The sequence below is a fragment of the Castanea sativa genome, chromosome 10, assembly GCF_040712315.1.
Source record: "Castanea sativa cultivar Marrone di Chiusa Pesio chromosome 10, ASM4071231v1".
Lineage (NCBI taxonomy): Eukaryota > Viridiplantae > Streptophyta > Magnoliopsida > Fagales > Fagaceae > Castanea > Castanea sativa.
In genome coordinates this window covers 37,103,996-37,123,253 of record NC_134022.1, presented here as the reverse complement: position 1 = coordinate 37,123,253, position 19,258 = coordinate 37,103,996, and the positions used below count along the sequence as shown (strand labels likewise).

General features: G+C 37.9%; 1 protein-coding gene across 3 annotated transcripts; it reads left to right on the top strand.

Moving 5' to 3' along the window:
• Positions 1 to 833: 833 nt before the first annotated feature.
• On the top strand, positions 834 to 17,613 carry LOC142613126 (sucrose transport protein SUC4). Of its 3 annotated transcripts, none has more exons than XM_075785327.1 (6): positions 834 to 1,848; positions 2,473 to 3,218; positions 3,557 to 3,620; positions 3,715 to 3,758; positions 15,468 to 15,627; positions 17,206 to 17,613. In XM_075785327.1, the coding sequence occupies exons 1-5, from the start codon at positions 1,320 to 1,322 to the stop codon at positions 15,624 to 15,626; spliced, it is 1,542 nt and encodes a 513-aa protein (XP_075641442.1). In that variant the 5' UTR covers positions 834 to 1,319; the 3' UTR covers position 15,627; positions 17,206 to 17,613. The 3 variants fall into 3 exon arrangements, with proteins under 3 accessions (XP_075641442.1, XP_075641443.1, XP_075641441.1); XM_075785328.1 differs by lacking the exon at positions 17,206 to 17,613 and adding an exon at positions 16,382 to 17,110; XM_075785326.1 differs by lacking the exon at positions 17,206 to 17,613 and having other exon boundaries at positions 15,468 to 15,772.
• Positions 17,614 to 19,258: the final 1,645 nt, after the last annotated feature.

Here is a 19,258-nt window from a genome sequence, read left to right as displayed (position 1 = left end):
TTAAAATAGATTGTTAACTATTGCCTTAAGGACACTCGTTAGCATAACCCATAAATTATAAGTGTTAGATTATTACTCACTGTTACGGGTGACTAAAAAAGTAATTTAAGTGGTAGATTCAAATTATATACAGCCCCTAACGGCTTACCATCTATGATTTATTGTGAGTTTTGTGAAAATATCGTGAACGTAACACATTCCCTTTTCTTTTTTAAAAAGAAACAAGTAATATTAAGACACACTCATTCTTATACTTAAATTCACACCTTACTTATATGTCAACTGTTAAGTCTTGATTGGATTTCGACACTTTTATATAAGCCCACACCACTATTTGAAAAGGGAAATGTTAACAAGCACCGTTTGGTGCTAGTTAACATTTTCCTTTTTGAGTCTCACTTAAAAAAAAATAATAATAAAGTTATCAAAAAAATTGTCAAATGCTGCCTAAACAGCTGAAAAGTTACGACAAAATATGTTGTAACTTACGGTATCCGTTAAAACATTCCATTTGAAAATATTAAAATTCAATAAAAAGTCCCACTAGAATTTGAGTGTAAGAATTGCTAGCGAGTGATGTTAGGGACAAATAAAATGATACAACTTGTCATGAGTGAGTTGTGAATAGAACACACTTCTACTACTCAAAATTTGCCATGTGTACAAGTTGCAACTTGTATATATGGCCAATTATAATTAGCAAAAGCGTGCCTCCACATGATTCATTGACATACTTTTGCCGATCATAACTCGCCGTATGAGAAGTTATTGTGTCGGTATTACTCTGTACCAGCAGCATAAATCATATCTTAGTACAGGTACAACGACACTTCTGTCAGTATACGCTCGATACACAATTTGAATTGTACTTATTGTGGGGGTTAAAATTGTCAGTTAAATAAAAACTCCTGCGCGCAATTTAGCGGTTTATCAAAATTCCAAATTCCAAAGCCTTCTTCTATCATTCCATGTGACAAATGTCCTGACAAAATAGAGAATATCCAAAATATGTCGTTAGACCGAAAATATCCAAAACCCCCTTTTTCCCCGGTGTAGAATTTTAGAAAGTTTTTATCAAAATTTTCTATTCTATACCGGGTTTGATCCGTAAATTCATGGCGCCATCAGTCTAGTCTCTATTCATAACAAACACAGCTCTTTGCCTCTCTCACAGTCTTTAGCTCCAGACTGTCTGAGAGAAGTGAAAAACAAAAAAAAAAAACAAAAACAACGCGGCTCCGCCGATACCGCCACAGCAAATAAACGGTTACACAGCAAAAACAGAATTTCTAGTTTTCATTTTATTTTTTTCAATAGAGATGGAGAGATCGGAGCGAGGCAAACAAACGGCAATTTCTGAACCGGAGCGCCACCAACACCACCGAGCCGCGAGGGCTCGACCGCCGATTCGACAACCGGCTCGGATTCCGTTACGGCGGTTGCTCCGGGTGGCTTCGGTGGCGTGCGGGATTCAATTCGGCTGGGCTTTGCAGCTCTCGCTGCTCACGCCGTACGTGCAGGAGCTCGGGATTCCGCACGCGTGGGCCAGCGTGATATGGCTCTGCGGCCCGCTCTCGGGACTGCTGGTTCAGCCGCTGGTCGGACACATGAGCGACCGGTCCACCAGCCGGTTCGGGAGGCGGAGACCGTTCATCTTGGCCGGAGCTCTGTCGATCGTCGTGTCGGTTCTGATCATCGGACACTCGGCGGACATAGGGTGGTTTTTAGGGGACCGCGGCGATTCTAGGCCGAGGGCCGTGGGGGCTTTCGTTTTCGGGTTTTGGATTCTGGATGTGGCTAATAATATGACTCAAGGTCCGTGTCGAGCTCTGCTTGCTGATCTCACAGGTTTGCACAATTTTCTTTTAATGCAAAAATTAATGCCTAATTGCCTAATTGAACTTATTTAATTGTTAGTTGATATTAATTTATTAGAGCTCCTTAGAATTAATTTTTGCAATGGACGATTATGTCCCTTTAGAGTGCATTGGTATGATTGATACATTTTGCTGTCTTAGCATTGGATTTGGCATTAATCAATTAATGGATCTTTTGCATGGAACAAAAGAAGTAGTACAATCTGTAAGGATAGAATTTGTCAAGTATTATGCAAATTAAATGGATTTGTACTAATTAATCAAAATGTATATCATTGAATAATGTCATGGGATGGCTACAGTTGTACTCAAGCTGATATCCTAAGTTTCTTAATTGCAAGTAGAGAAAATTTCTCGGGCTTATAGTCTGTAGAGCACCTCATTTGTTTGAAAAAAAAGAAAGAAAAATGCCAAATCAGAAAGGAGAGGAAGACGTAGATTAGCGTTTCTGAAGTTGTCTATCATAAACCTAGTGAGATATACTTAGAATAGGGCATGTTCTTCTTGAACTTAGCTTAGCGTTAAGATAAAATTGTGTGAATGAAGAAGAAATAAGAGTTGACCTTTGTCTTGTGCTAAATTTTTGTCATGCTAGGAAAGGATCATCGAAGGACTCGAGTGGCAAATGCCTATTTCTCTCTATTTATGGCTGTTGGTAATGTTCTTGGCTTTGCAACTGGAGCGTATAGTGGCTGGTTCAAAATTTTGCCGTTTACTTATACCACTGCATGCACTGTTAATTGTGCAAATCTCAAGTCTGCTTTCTTTATCGACATTTTTTTCATTGCAATTACTACATATATAAGTGTTACAGCAGCGCAGGAAGTGCCACTAGTTTCAATCGATAGATCCAGCCCCCCTGCTGAAGATGGGCCAGGAACGTCAGGTCAAGCTGAAGAAGCTTTCCTCTGGGAACTGTTTGGGACTTTTAGATATTTTTCAGGGACCATATGGATAATCCTGCTTGTTACTGCTTTGACTTGGATTGGATGGTTTCCATTTCTTCTTTTTGATACAGATTGGATGGGTCGAGAGATTTATGGTGGCAAGCCTAATGAAGGGCAGAATTATAGTACTGGAGTTAGAATGGGTTCGTTTGGTCTGATGTTGAATTCAGTTGTTCTTGGAATAACTTCGGTGCTCATGGAGAAGCTCTGCAGTAAGTGGGGGGCTGGTTTTGTGTGGGGGATTTCAAATATCCTCATGGCTCTCTGCTTTCTTGCAATGCTAGTAGTTGCCTTTGTGGCGAAGAGTTTTGACTTTGAAGGCCAAGCTCTACCTCCAAATGGCATTGTAATAGCTGCACTGGTGGTTTTTGCAATTCTTGGTGTTCCTTTGGCGGTAAGTCATGCATACTCACTAATAAAAGGAGAATTGGAGTACAATTTTCCATGCATTATGAATTTAACCTTGCCATGGCCAATTCATGGCAAGGCCTTGATCACACGTTGTTGTAGTCTTCAGCTGATCTTTATTGTGTTATGACCTGTCTTGGGGCATCAAAGAAGAACAATGCAAAATCTCTGGAGCAGGGCCTCTAGACCAAATATTGCATTTTAGAATAATTGTTTTGCCTCTTGCCTATGTAAACATATGTTAGAACTGATGCTGATAGAGTTATTAAAGGATGACACTGCATGCATTGTGCAAGAGCTCAATATATGCGTTGCTTTTTGCAGATCACTTACAGTGTTCCATATGCCTTGATATCCACACGTATAGAGTCTTTGGGACTTGGCCAAGGTGGTTTTTTTTTTTTTTTAGTTGGCATACTTGCTAAATTTTTCTGGGAGATGCAGCCTGTGGGGTTGCTTATTTTAATGCTTGGTTATTGCAGGATTATCAATGGGTGTTTTGAATCTGGCAATAGTTATCCCACAGGTATGGCTGCCCTTACATTCCTTCAATGTTTGTCAATATCTGGCACCACTAAACTAAATGGGAATCAATTTTTTCGTATTCCTGAGAGAGGCTTTTTTCACTTCTCTGATTACAAAAATACTCTAGATGCAATAGGACAAAAACAAAGTTTTCCTCAGAACTAGTTTGGAAGAATTTCCTCTAATTTATTATGTGGCAACTCATAAAACCATTCATGTGTATTAAATCATGACTTATACTACATAATTCATGTGACTAAAGATACCAGTATTTGGTCGTTTGAATCGACCTGTAGTGGGTTGGAGGATTTTCCACCAAACTAGTTTGAAAGTAAACTTTGTCCTATGCAATATGATTTGATGGCAACTCAAGTATGACAGTGCTTACTTAGCTTGCATAAGTTTGTAATTCCATTACTCTGATTGTGTCTGATGTGTGTAGAAGACAAAAAGGATGAGGTCCCCCCCCCCCCCCCCTTCCCCCCACATTTCAGATCATTATTTTGTGTTGTATATTGAACAAATTGATATGCAATTTCATCAAGTGCAACCTTTGTTCTTGTAGTATCCCTTGTTACCTATTATTATAGTAACTGGTGAAGAAGGTCTTGGGTTTGGCAATTTAACAATTACCAATTTTTTTTTGATTTCACTCACTGCACGTTTGGGTGGTCTTTTGATGGTTTTGGTCTCTTGATTTTCATGCACGTATGATAAAAGGAAAATGTCTAAAGCTTTAACTTAATTTTTGAAGTTTTGGGTTAATTAGGAATATAGTTCTTTTCTTTGTTATTAAGAATACCATTTTCATTCCTTTGTTTGGAATTAACTGATAAGTGATGACTTGATCTTAGATATTGACACTGTATGATAGTAAGCATTAAATAAAAATAAAACTGATCGAGCACTGCATGTTCCTGGATAGTTCTATCTAGATTTGTATAACTAGTTATTCAAATCCTAAATCATTGTATTATCAAGTAATCTAGGTGAATAAAACTGTCTATATTCCCTTTTTATCTCTCTTTTACTCCCTTTTTCTTTTGAAACTTCTATTAATTCACATCGAAAGCTATGATATTTTAGGGTCCACTTATGATATTTCACAAAAACATTTAACCACCTTTAACAGTAGAAGCAGATAAATGAGTTCTTGCACTATTACATTTCTTAGCTTTATTTGTCCATCTATTAGTTTCTGTTTTTCAAAGTAGTGATTCTTGTCAGAGCTTTATTTGGCTAAAAGGTCCTTGTTTTTAGTCCTAGTGACCTCATTCTGTTAGTTTCTTTTTGTTGTGCACGTTTGAATCTCGTAGTTGATTCAGTGTTATTAGGTGGGCTAAATATGAGGAAGAGTGTTAGTGTTAGTTTGTTTGTAAGCTTGATATATATTTTTTGTGTACGTCCTACCAGTTTAGGTTTTAGCATAAGCTTTAGGAGCAGATAGTAACTAACATGCTATTATAGTTTTGATTGTTTGTGAGGTTGAATCAAATCCTGGAAATCCTTTTTTAATCTTTTGGTCATGCACATGCTAGGCCATATCTGGTCTTTGGCAAATGGGAGGCTTGCATGTCGGGAGAAGGGAAGGGAGCAGGGGCGTGAGGATTGAATATGTATAAATGTTAATATGCATTGTTGACCTGCTTGCTGTAAATAGAGTCCAGTTCATTTGTTTGTTCATGGAATTCACATGTTAGGCTTATATAAAATTTCGCATCTGGTGTACAAGGTTTCTACTTTTGTGGGGTCTGGAAGAGGAGATTGGTAGGCAGTCTTAACCCCAAATTTTTTGGAGAAGCTGATTTTTGGACTCGAACTTGTGTCTTGTTGCTTTTGGTGGAAGGCACTTGTCTTCGCACCAAGGCTTGACCTCTAAATGTTAGGATTATATATGTGTGTGTTTGGGGGGGGGGGGGGGGAGGTGAGGTGAGTGTGAGAAAAGCTGTGTAAGAGTTCATATTGGTTAGGTGTGATTTTTTATTATAATTTAGCCTCTACTTAATAGCTTTAGCTATTGGCTTGTATGCTCTCACACTAACTCCCGCAAGCCCCACCTGGGTGAATGTGTGAAAGGGTGGGTACAAATTCACATTGGTTAGGTGTGGCCCTTCTTATTCTATAAGTTTGTGTGTAGAATTTTCAATGTGCACCAACCATTAAAAATGAGAAAGCTAGAAGAAAATTTCCCAAAATTTTTATAGAGAAGCCTAAGAAAATGAAAATGAGAGACTGGTTTTAATCACAAGCTCTAGATACCAAAATTGAGGCAGAAACATGAGAGCTGCAATTGATTGCATCAGCCAGGAATGATAACCTGGTGGTGAGCATCTGGATCTGTGGTTTATGGATAAAATGTGTTTTTGTGACAACTCAGGTGCGCTTGATGAGCTCTTATGTTGTGTTCATGGGGAGTGGTGGGGCCTTGTGGTGGCTGGGTCTTTGGACCATGGGGTGGAGGCTGTGGGTGGATTATGGGCAACAGATGTGGTGAAGAGCTGAGGATTAGCTATTTGTTTTGGACATTGTTTGATGGAGAAGGATAGGGTAGTGGTAGGGGTAGGTGGTGGTGCTGAGGCTATGTTGGCAGGCCTCTCTCTCTCACTGCTTTTTAATTTATTGATTTACAATGCCGAGGTGGTTGGATGTGTCATTTCAACTTATTTCTTCAATGACATTTATATGGGGGTCTGGTTAATGAGAGCCGAAGTGCATTGGTTAAGGTAGAGTTTTTTATTGTAATTGATCATCTTTTTTTGGGGAGTCACACAACATTCAGTTAAAGGGGTATTTTTTTATTTGCTTATACTACTTCCCAATGCAATAAGACCTGCTCAATTCTTTCTTAATGAGTGCAATCGAACACCCAACATAACATATTCCTTTATACAAGTTAGACCTCTGAACAATTCAATTTTTCTTGTTTGTCCAGTTTATTTATTTATTTTTTTTTGAGAAGGACTTGTTTGTCCAGGTTTGTAGCTTAGGGTGGTTATATGTTTATATAATATATAGGGTTGTCGGTGCCCGTTAACAACACATTTTTAGTAATTTTTTGGGTAAATTTTTCAGCTTTTGGCAAATTTTCAGTTTTTGGAAATTTTTTAAAATCTCTTTTGGCAATTTTTTTAACAACTTTTTTTCCTTTTTTTAAGTGAAACACAAAAAAGGAAACCTTAACAAGCACCGCCCGGTGCTTGTTAACATTTCCCTAATATATATATTAACAGGCCAATATTTTACCCTTTTATAAACAAGGGGAAAAAAGTAGACATAAAGTTAATTGTCTTTCAAGTTTGATTTCTAGTAAATGATATATGTATCTTCTAATTTATATAATGTTTCTTGAACAGTAATTGTCCTAATGTATTGTATGATGTTTCTCTTTATAAATGACCAAGTGAATTTTGAGCTTATAATATACATTCTTATAGAACTAAGATATTCTTTTTCTGAAACTCTAGTCAAACACTTATCACAATCACCAGAGATATTATCTACTAAAAACAACTTTTGTTCCTTATAGATTTGAATATGTGAATGCCAGAGTAGTCAATCATGGGGGTCTTTTAGGAGAAGCAGTGCTGGATATGGTTTTTATAAAGTCTCCCCAGAAGAGTTTTATCAAAACTAAGAATGAAGATGAATATTCTTGATTAATAAATGAGAAAACTGTGGATAGTAGATTGAAGAGTGGTGTTCCGGGTGTGATTATTAAGTTGGATATAGAGAAGGCTTATGATCACGTAAATTGGAATGCTTTGTTTTACCTTATGGAGAGGATGGGTTTTGGGGAGAAGTGGGGGAGGTGGATGAAGGCCTGTATCACTACAGTTTGTTTCTCAGTGCTTATTAATGGGTCCCCGGCTGGCTTTTTTGGTAGTTCACGTGGTCTTCCTCAAGGAGATCCTTTATCTCCACTTTTGTTCTTGTTGGTGATGGAGGTGCTGAGTAGGTTATTGAAGAGGATAGAAGAGGGTGACTTTCTTAGGGGGTTCCAGGCAAGCCCCAATGCATGAGGAGGTTTGCATATTTCTCATCTTCTGTTTGCTGATGATACTATTCTTTTCAGTGATGCATCTAGGGAACAATTATTATATATACGGATGGTGTTGATCTTTTTTGAAGCTATTATAGGCTTAAAAGTAAATGTTGGCAAGAGTGAAATTGTGCTAGTTGGTGAGGTTGGGAATTTGGATGCTTTGGCTTGTATTTTATGTTGTAAGGTTGGTCGTTTGCCTATGTCTTATTTGGGAATGCCACTTGGGGCTCATTTTAAGGATGCTTCGATTTGGAATCCTATTTTAGAAAGGGTGGAGAAAAAGCTCTCTGGTTGGAAGCAGTTGTATTTGTCAAAAGGAGGTAGGCTTACTTTATTGAAGAGTACTTTGTCGAGTCTCCCAACTTATTATCTATCATTGTTTACAATTCCGCAACACATAGCAGACAGACTAGAGAGGATTCAGAGGAATTTCCTTTGGGGGAGTTCTAATGAAGTTTTCAGATATCCACTTATTGCTTGGGATAAGGTTGTTTGGCCGGTGGAGGTAGGGGGTTTGGAGATTCGGAAGATTGGGCTTTTTAACCAAGCTCTACTTGGGAAGTGGCTTTGGCGGTTTGGGAAGGAAGCTACCCATTTATGGCATCAGGTAATAGCCACCAAATATGGAGAGGGTAGTGGAGGTTGGTGCACTAGAGTTGTGAGAGGACTCATGGTTGTGGGTTATGGAAGAATATTAGGAAAGGTGCAGACAATTTTTTCGGTCATGTGGTGTATGCAGCGGGAGAGGGCAATTGTATTCGGTTCTGGCACGATCCTTGGAGTGGTCCTATTCCTTTGAAAGAATTATACCCGGAACTGTTTGCTTGTGCTATGGTTCAGGAAATTCTGATTTCTGACATGGTTATTTTTGCACCAGATAGGGGAGGTAGGAGTTGGAACTTCCTTTTCCGTCGCAATTTTAATGAATGGGAGTTGCGGAGATTTTATTCTTTCTATGAGCATGTCTCTGCCAGGATAACTAGTAGGGAGGGTGAGGATATCTTGATTTGGCAGTTGAATCGCAGTGATGTTTTTGATGTGCAATCCTTTTATATTGCTTTTTTGAAAGCTCCTTTTGTTTCTTTCCCTTGGTAGAGCATTTGGTGTGTAAAGGTACCTAAAAGGGTATCTTTCTTTTTATGGATTGCTGCTAGGGGTGGAATTCTTACAATAGATAACCTTGTTAAGAAGAATTTGCCCCTTGTTAATTGGTGTTGTCTTTGTAGGTGTGATGAGGAAACTGTGGATCACATTTTGCTTCATTGTCAGTTTACATCTGCTTTGTGGAGTGAGGTCCTTATTATGTTTGGGGTTTAGTGGGTGATGCCGGATACTATTGTTTCTCTTCTTTTTGCTTGGAGGAATTGGTTGGGAACTTACTCTTCAGAGGTTTGAAATATGGTACCAGCATGCCTTATGTGGTTAGTATGGAAGGAACACAATGCCCGAACTTTTGAGGACATTGAGAGACCTATAGATATGTTGAAGAACTTGCTTGCTAGGACTTTGTTTAAGTGGTCTCGTATTTGGGGTTTTACGCATTGTAGTTCCCTGTTTGATTTCCTTATCTCTATTAGACTTTCCTTATGATTTGTTTGTTTTTGTTTCAAGGGCAGTGAGTTTACAATCGTAAACACATTGTTCTTTTTCATCAATAAAACTCTAATTATCTATCAAAAAAAAAAATGAGAAAAGGTTACAGCTCTGTTTATATAAGAATGAAGCAGAGAGGAGAGAAAAAAACAGAAATTTGTTAAAGCTAATCGCCTAATTAGCTTAATTCCATACTAATTACATGGAGACACCTGTACAACTAATAGACCCGTGTGCAGCACGTGAGTTATACAATTAAATTAACATACAACAGTAGGAGTTGTAGCATAAGAACTTAATCTTGTGAACTACTGTTGTTTTTACTCTTCTCTTTAACTTTTGGTCTTTTACTGTTGCTTGCTTTCCTGCTTGTATTCAGCTTGTGAACTTTTACACTCCCCCTCAGGATGTGTACTGGTAGCAAAAATATCCAGTATACCCCCATCTTGCTTAGAAGCAGTGAAAACTGACTGGAACCCAAAGCTTTGGTTAAGATATTTGCCAGCTGAGACTTAGTAGGAACATGAAGTAATTTTAGAACTTTATCTTGCACCTTATCTTGAACTACATGAAAGTCAATTTCAATATGCTTTGTACGCTCATGGAAGACAGGATTGGCCCCAATATGCAAGGTAGCCTGGCTATCACAGAAAAGAAGAGCCGGTTGAGAATGAACCACATTGAGGTCTTTAAGCAATGCTAAAATGCAAACAATTTCACAAACTGCAACTGCTAGGGACCTATAATCTGCTTCAGCAGAAGAACGAGACACAGTTTTTCGTTTCTTTGACTTCCATGAGATCAAAGAATCACTAAGAAAGATGCAATAGCCTGTAATAGACCTTCTTGAATCTAGACATGCAGCCCAATATGAATCTGCAAAGCCTTTAAGATGTAAAGACTTGGCTGAAAAGAACAACCCCAAACCAGGAGAGCTCTTTATGTACTGTAGAATTCTGTAGGCAGCATTTAGATGTGGTTTCCTAGGCTTGGACATGTACTGACTAAGCCTGTGCACTGCAAAAGTGATATCAGGCCTTGTGATAGTCAAGTACAGTAACCTACCTATTAACCTTCTGTGCATACCAGCATCCTGTAACAATTCACCCTCATCCTTACTCAATTTTAGGTTAGAATCCAAGGTGTTTTTGATGGTTCACAGCCACTCATTCCAGCATCTTCAAAGACTTCAAGAGCATACTTTCCTTGACTTAGGCTAATACCCTGTTGAGATCTAGCAATCTCCAAGCCTAGAAAGTATTTAAGAGTGCCCGAGTCTTTGAGCTTAAACTGTCTATCCAGAAACTGCTTTAGTTCTTCTACAGCATGAGCATTATCACTTGTTATCAAGGTATCATCTACATATACTAAAAGTGCTACAGAAGAACCATTGTGAGTCCTTGTAAAGAGAGAATAATCTGATTTAGACTGTGTAATTTTATGTTGCAGAAAGGCATTTGAGAATTTTGAAAACCATTGCTTTGAAGCTTGTTTAAGGCCATACAAGGACTTATTCAATTTGCAAATCGTCTCCCCCTTGTGAAATCCAGGAGGCAACTGCATAAAAACTTATGAAAAAAATCAAGCTCACCATGCAAAAAGGCATTATTGACATCAAGTTGAGCTAAAACCCAACCTTTCACAACAGCTAAAGCTAGAACACACTTGACTGAAACCATCTTAGCTACTGGTGAAAAAGTTTCCAAATAGTCTAGACCTTCTTTCTGAGTAAAACCCTTGGCTACAAGTCTAGCCTTATACCCTCCACCCTACCATCTGACTTATATTTAATTCTATACACCCACTTGCAACCTACAGCCAGTGAAGGTCCAAGTGTTTTTGGCTTCTAAGGCTTGAACCTCAGCAGCCATAGCAGCCTGCCAATTTGGATCCTGAACTGCTTGATTATAAGACTTTGGTTCGGGAATGCTAGAAATAGAATTGCAAAAATTCTTGTGAGAGGAGATTAGCTTAAGACAGATGGTGAGAAAGAGGATAAGGCGTGGAACTATGTGAGACTTGATTACAGTGAAAAGATTGTAAGTAGGAAGGAGGTTTTTGAGACCTTTGGGGCCTTCTAAGTAGAGGAACCTCAGGTGAGGAGGAAGCGGAAATATCTGCAGAAACAGAAACTGAAATAGTTGGAGCAGATTCTGCAGATGCAGTAGAATTTCAGGAGCAGCAGAATCTGCAGAAACTACAGGAATCACAGGAATAGGTGAAGTAGAGTTATCCAAAAACATAGGAGTAGAATTAGGAAGACAAATGGTATTGGATGGAGCAGGAGGAACAAGTCATGAATCAAGGAAGAGGACTGAAATGAAACGATTGTTTTATGATAAATAACATCCCTAGAAATGAAACAATTATGAGTAGAAAGGTGAAGCAATTTGTAGCCCTTAACACCATAAGGGTAACCCAAAAAAAAAATACATTTAGTGGCTATAGGGGCAAACTTAGGTCTGTTGTGTGATAAGGTTGACGCAAAACACAAACAACCAAAAACTCTTAAGTGACAGTAGGAAGGAACCTTGTGATAGAGTAGTTCAGAAGGGCTTTTATGATTTAGGATAGGTCTAGGAAGCCTATTTATGATATGAGTAGCACCAAGTACACAATCACCCCAAAACATCAATGGAACATTAGATTGCAACCTCAATGACGTAGCAACACATAAACAGTGTTGATGTTATCTCTCCACAACTGAGTTCTGTTGTGGAGGCAACACAACTTTGTTGATGAATAATACCATGACTTGCAAGGAAATCGTGCATAAAAAATTCAGGTGCATTGTCTGTTCTAACGGTCTTAACGTTGAGAATAAATTGTGTCTAAATCATTTGATAAAAAGATTGTATAAGGGATCTGGTGTCTGACTTGGATTTCATAAGGTAAACCCAAGTAGACCTAGTGTGATCATTCACAATGGTCAAAAAATATTTATAAGCATCCTGAGTAGATATAGAGTAAGGGCCCCATACATCACAGTGTATCAAATCAAATAAATTTTGACAAAAATGATTATTAAAAGGAAAGGGAATTCTCTTCTGTCTTATTAGAAACATTATGTACATCTGGTACGATATGCTTCAAAGAAAAACACTTAGTCTCAGGGATGCCCCAATCTAAGATGCCATATCCTACCTATGTGACTAGAGGTGCAGGAAATAACTAGAGATTTCATGGAATTATGTACAAGAGAATACATGGAATTATGTACAGGAGCAGTAGAATGAAGAACAGGAGTACTAGAGTGTGAGAAGCCATGATCTTGAAGCAAGTAAAGCCCATCATGAAACTCACCCACACCAATTGTCTTCCAGCAGGTAAGGTCCTGTATGAAGCAAAAAGTTGAGTGAAAGAGAAGATAACAAGGCAGATTCTTTGTGAGTTTACTAACTGAGATTAAGTTGAAAGTAAAAGAGGGAACACAAAACATTTTCAAGAATAAGATGAGCAGAAATCTGAACAGAACCAATATGAGTAACCATAGCAGTTTCACCATTTGGAAGTTCAACAACACGATGCTTAGTAGATGCAATAGTAGTAAAAAGAGTGATGCTATGGACTATGTGATCTGTTGCTCTAGTATCCATAACCCAAGTATTACCTCCAAAATCTTGTCTAAGATAAATACCTGAAATCTTGATGCAAGTTAATAGAAATACCTGAAAGCAGTCTCACCATTTGAAAATATAGAATGCCTGAAATCTTGATGCAAGCTAAGAGAAATACCTGCCAAAGGTGATGGTTGAGTACCAACGGAAGCTTGTGAAATGTTTGGATTCACAACATTGTTGACCTTATGTGTGTCAGTGGCACCAAAGTTTTTCAGATTGAATGCCAAATCTTCCATGCTAAATCTGATGGCCTAGAATGGCTAAGAATTGTTGACATTGTTCTTGAGTGAAAGGAAAGGAACCAGTGTTAGTGTGCTTATCTGATTGGTCATCTTGAAGACTGACTTGATTCACACTTGAAGAACCTTTGCCCCTTTGTTTGTAACCAGGAGGGTAGCCATGGACCTTATAGCACTTGTCAATTGTGTGATTGTTCAAACTACAGTGGCTACAGGTAGGCTTATCTTTACCCTTCCAGTTCTTCTTGTCCTTGGATCATGAAGATGACTTTGCAACCAAAGAAGTGGATTCCACGTGGTGCAACATAACTCCCAACATTTCGTTGCCTTTCTTCATGGATCAATAAGGAGTAAACCTTATTGATGGAGGAAATAGGATCCATTAACAAGATCTTAGTTCTTACTTGACCATAAATCTCATTCAGTCCCATCAGAAATTGCATTACTAAATCTTGCAATTGAAGATCACCAAGCCTTTGACTCAAATTCCAGGTACAAGTACCACAAGTACAATTGGGAACAGGATGAAAATTTTGCAATTGATCCTAATATGCTTGCAGATGAGTGAAATAAGCAGTGATAGATTGATCACCTTGGCTTATCGCAGCAATATCCTTCTGCAATTGGAAAACTCGTGGACCCTTTCCTTGTGAAAATCGTTCTTTGAGATTGTTCCAGATATCCAAGGCTGTCTTTGTAAATTATGCTAGTTGCAATTTGAGGGGAAACTAATTTGAGTATCCAAGATCCAACCAAGCTGTCACAGCGAATCCAGGATTGAATCGATGATAGAGTTTTAATTATTGGAGATGAAAGAGTCAATGTGCCATCAATAAATCCTAATTTGTTCTTGGCTATCAATGCCTTTTGCATTGAACATTCCCAAGTAGGGTAGTTCTCGCCGAGCAGTGGCCGAGAATCAATGGTGGCTCCAGGCTCTCTCCATGATGCAAAAACAAGGGATTCAAAGTCTCATCCGCCATGGATGAACTCTGAGAATTAGGTATTGTAGTTGAATTCATAGAGATGGAAGTGTTTTCAAGTTGCTTTGATATCATATCAATACTAAGAATGAAAATAATATTCATGATTAATTAACGAGAAAAGGTTACAGATCTGTTTATATAGGAACAAAACAGAGAGGAGAAAAAAAAAAAAAGCAGGAATTTGGTAAAGCTAATCACCTAATTAACTTGATCCCAACTAATTACATGGAGACAACTGTACAACTAACTGAGGCATGCTGCACACGTGAGTTATACAATTAAACTAACATACTGCAGTACAACCTGCAGCATAAGAGCTTAATCTTGTGAACTGCTGTCATTTTTACTCCTCTTTAACTTTTGGTCTTTTACTGTTGCTTGCTTTCTTGCTTTCCTGCTTGTATTCAGCTTGTAAACTTTTACAAGTTCCATCTAAATTTCATAAAACATTTGTTTGTGTGAATTGTAGTCATATGCAACCTTTTTGGGCACTTGCCTATGTTAATTCTCGTTTATTTTCATGAAATTGGACACCCCTTTTAGTGAAAGTCAACGGTGTCCTTTCTGAACCCTGATCTGTTCCACATGCCATAAAGAACCTCATTTACATTCAGAGCTTATAAAATTATAAGGGCATTCTCTCTGCTAAAAGCTAATGAAATCAGATGCCAACATATGTTATAACAGCCAGCCTCATGATACGCTTCTGGGGAAGCTGCAAAAATTTCATGTTTATGTCTCACTTTGCTTGACTGATACCAATATACAAAAGCTTGTGCTTTGAATCGTCTAGATAAAAAGAGTTAGTGTAATAGTAATAGCAATGTTCTGAAGATGCAAGCTTACTTTGCATCCCCAGTGTGACCTCACCTCAGTATCATGCTTGGGAAAAAGGAATAGATTTTCATGTTTCAGTTAATTTTTGAAAACAATGCATTCAATTAAATCTTGCAACCAACTTTGTCCAATTGTGACATAGTGTCATCCATAACTATATGTTCATGCACTTAATTACCCTATCTGAGAATATTCATGTAGTCAGGTCTCTTGTTGTTAACTGTTGTTTTTCTGGTATCTGGTCTTAAATTTAATATCCAGGTTTCTGAGTGGACTTCTGTATTCTAGGAATAAAAATTCAGTAGCAAAATGGCTTTGGTAGAATGTCGTCTGATTTTGTTATGTAATTCTTTAGTCTTTTTAAGTCATGATTTGTTTGTGATTTGAGAGCAGGTGGTGGTGTCTCTGGGAAGTGGACCATGGGATCAGCTATTTGGTGGTGGAAATTCTCCAGCCTTCGCTGTGGCAGCAGTTGCAGCCTTAGCTAGTGGACTTATAGCCATCTTAGCTATTCCTCGATCTAGTCCTCAGAAGCCCAGAGCCCTCATATGAGGTATTTTGTTGTATCAAATTTTTTCACATCTATATCAAGTTAAATCAGTAGTGAGAATTTGTAGATAGTTATTGTTACTTTTACCTATCAATACAAACAATTACTTGAGGTTCACTATCCAGAAAATTTCACTTCTTTTCTTTCATTCTTTCTTTTTTCTCAGTATTTTTTCCCAATCGTTTTAAGATATTTGAAGTTTCATATTCCCCTGGGAAGGAAAGCACTATTCCTTGATTTAACTAAAAGTTGAGAAGGAAATATGCTCAACACTTATGCTGAAACTATACATTGGGTCATTCGGTCACTGCCTCATATGCTCTTTTGCTTTTAAGGGCTACATGGAGAGAGCTAACAGTCTCTTTCCTCACTCCCACTTGATTAGAGTAGGCATGGAGTTTGAATGGCCTCAACTTTCATCTCATTGATTGTTGACATAGAGATAAAGAGTGAACCATAAATTCCCTGATCATTTTCTTCCTTCTTCTTTTGGAAAGAATTGGAAGCTTTGAGAATTGTTTCTCATTCATAAATTGTGTTTAAAGTAGTGAGAAAGGTCCAGACTGAAGGCATGGTGTCTCCATAGACAATGGCCAACGGTGGACATTCATTTTATTTTTTTATTTTTTATTTTTCTTTTGGTAAACAACGGTGGACATTCTACATATATAATTAATGATGGAAAACAAGCCATTTTCGAAGCAATAATTTTTCGGACATTCTTGAAAGTTGTCATCATTATTCTGTGCGAGACAAGTTATCTACAGTCAGTGGAGAATTTTCTTCAACACAAATCATCCCACCTCGTGGAGACGTCACTTTATGGCTAATTGCCATAGAAAAGTGGTGAAGCCCTAGCTCCAGATTCCAAAATTACTTTCAAAGACTCATTCCATCCCAACCAATATAATGCCCTTAATTGGGATTTATTCTTCATGAAAATGGAAAAGTTGATTGTGCGTTGGTGGTTTGGTGACAATCTATTGGAATCTCATACATTCGTGCGTTTATTTGTTGTATGATTATGGTTAAGAGTGCGTGGTGGCCAACAATGGATATATAAATTATGCTGATCGAAGCCTTTGATGGAGATCAGTCTTAAATGCTCTGTTCTTTTTTGTGGAAAGTTAAGTGAATTTCTATCGCAGGTTTCCTTTATGATTATTCTTTTCATGCTTGCATCTAAAACCTTGGAATAAATTCTTGTGTTTATTGCACTTATTATTACCAATGGAAGTCTGTATTTCCAATTTGATTGCTTCCATGCAATGCTTGCCACTAAGACCCGTGAAGCTTTTGAAAAGACTGTTCTCATTGAGAACCATTTGTTCAAATTATGACGTAAAATTCTGAACCAAGGCATGGCTGGCAAATGTTGCACAAGGAATTCTAATGGCAAACTAGCACGTCAACATCAGTGGTGTTAAATAGGATAGAGATAAGACATTCTGCACCAATTTATGCCCATGTGATCCACAATATAGTGCATAAACTGATAACATGTTTGAAACATTCATGCATACAAATTGTGTGTATAAAAGACTCCGCTACGGAATTTTTTTTTTTTGGGACTTATTTTAGGTTTACAAAGGTCATGGATGTGGCTCTGCCGCGCAAAGATGAAGCATACATTGGGAATATTTAGGCGGCTTCTAGTAATTTCACTAGCATGTAAAACGTACCTGTGGCTGTGTATGTGTTAAGAGAGAGACATTTATGGGTATCTCTGCAAGCCATAAGTTTTGAAATCAAGCAAGCATCAACCTTTTACAGGAAAGGGAGAAAATGTCTTGGTGAGAGGGATGGAATCTGTGAATTTGTTCGAGTTTCTAGAGAGCATAATCTTTAGCATTTTTTCCATCTTTATTATCAGGAAATTCTGACAGGTCTTGTCATTGTTGCAAATCCTTTTCCCCAAACTTGCGTTGGTATTGTATTTTTATATTGTTATTATGATGCCAAAAAAAAATTTCTGAGCTTCCACTAGAACTTTGATGTTAAAATGATTTTTGTGATTGATGTGGATACAAGTGAATGGCATCACCACGTGATCCTAAAAGCTTTCAATCTCTTTGTTGCTACAATCTGGTGGGATCTACAATTTGATGAACCCGCCTCCCCAATAGCAAAAGTAATAAAGATGCTAAAAAAAAATAAAAAAATAAAAATTCAAAAACGTGTTTCAATTCATCAAACCAACTTTGGTTTTTTGATTAGAGGGGCTTAATTGTTATCCATTGGTTCTGTTGGTTTGAGTGACGCATATATCTCATCTACAGCAACTTATTTATCCAAAGACACATGGGAATCTGACAATGTGGGGAAGTATGGGTTTTAGGGAAGTAATATCTTATTATTCTTATACAATAAAACAACAAAGGACAACTATTCTTGAAGTTGCTCAACACTCTGAGAAGGGAAAGAAAAATTAACTGCTCCTCTTTGTTTGGGTCTGGTAATGGTAGGGTTGCTTTTTTTGTCTTACAGACATAGCCAAGTCTCTCTCTCTCCTACAGAAAGTCACAGTCTCATCTCTGTGTTACGAGAAAGGGGATACACAATAAATGGTTGTAATTGGCGCACGTAATTGTCTCTCAGTGTTCCCTTACTCCCATCTGCCTCTTCTTCATACAGCCATTTACTGTCATCCCCATTAACTCCAAATAGTGGACCCATTCATGAACACCACCTACCTCCAATATACCCATGAAGATAAAGTGATATATTTTTTAATAACTTAAGAACTAAAAAAGAGAAGAAGATAGTGAAAAGTTGCAATATACAAGGATCCACTAGATTTGACACTTTCAGGTTTCTTATTAGTAACTCCTCCCCAAATCCCACCTGTTAAGTTCATTGGATTAACCCCAAATTATTCTCAAACAATGCATGATTGTAAAGTTGTAACACCCAACCATACAAATCAGATGGCTCTCTCTCTCTTAATTAGCCCATCTCAACTTTCTCAAGTCTCTCATATTCTGTGATGTCTTACTACACCAGCTTTCCCATTACCTGGGCCCATTAAAAGTTTTGAGGAAGATCTAAGGACAGTGATCCTTAATTATTTAGTATTGGGATTTAGGAGCTTATAGAGAGGCCCACATCAAGGGGCCACCGGAAACCGACTTGTATTATTGATTTGAGGATTATAAAGCTAATTTCTACGGTGCTAAGGCCTTAAAAGATCTTAGCGGATCTCTTAATAGATCACAAATCTCAGGCTATCTCTGTTCCACTTCATTACCTAAATACTCCATTGCCCCGTGCAAAATATTATATTTCTACCACTATAGAACATTCTCAAGCCAAAAAACTCACTGCCCCAAACAAGTAAAAACAAAAGGGTAATTAATAAAAACAGATGGGGCCTGAAAACTGAATTTACACCAAGCTTGTCACCTCAAACTGGGCAAGTTGTTTAAGCAATGTTTGGGTGTTCAAATGGTTCGAGACAACAAAAAGAGTCATTCTCGGTGTGGGTTCTCTCACATGGGTTGTGCAAGAATGGAACATGCATGCCCTAGAACATGCAAACATTCCAAGTTAACTGCCAGCCATCGTCAAATAAATCCAATAAAAAGAAAGAAGAAAAAAAAAAGCCAATATATAAATATGCCCTAGTCACTTCACA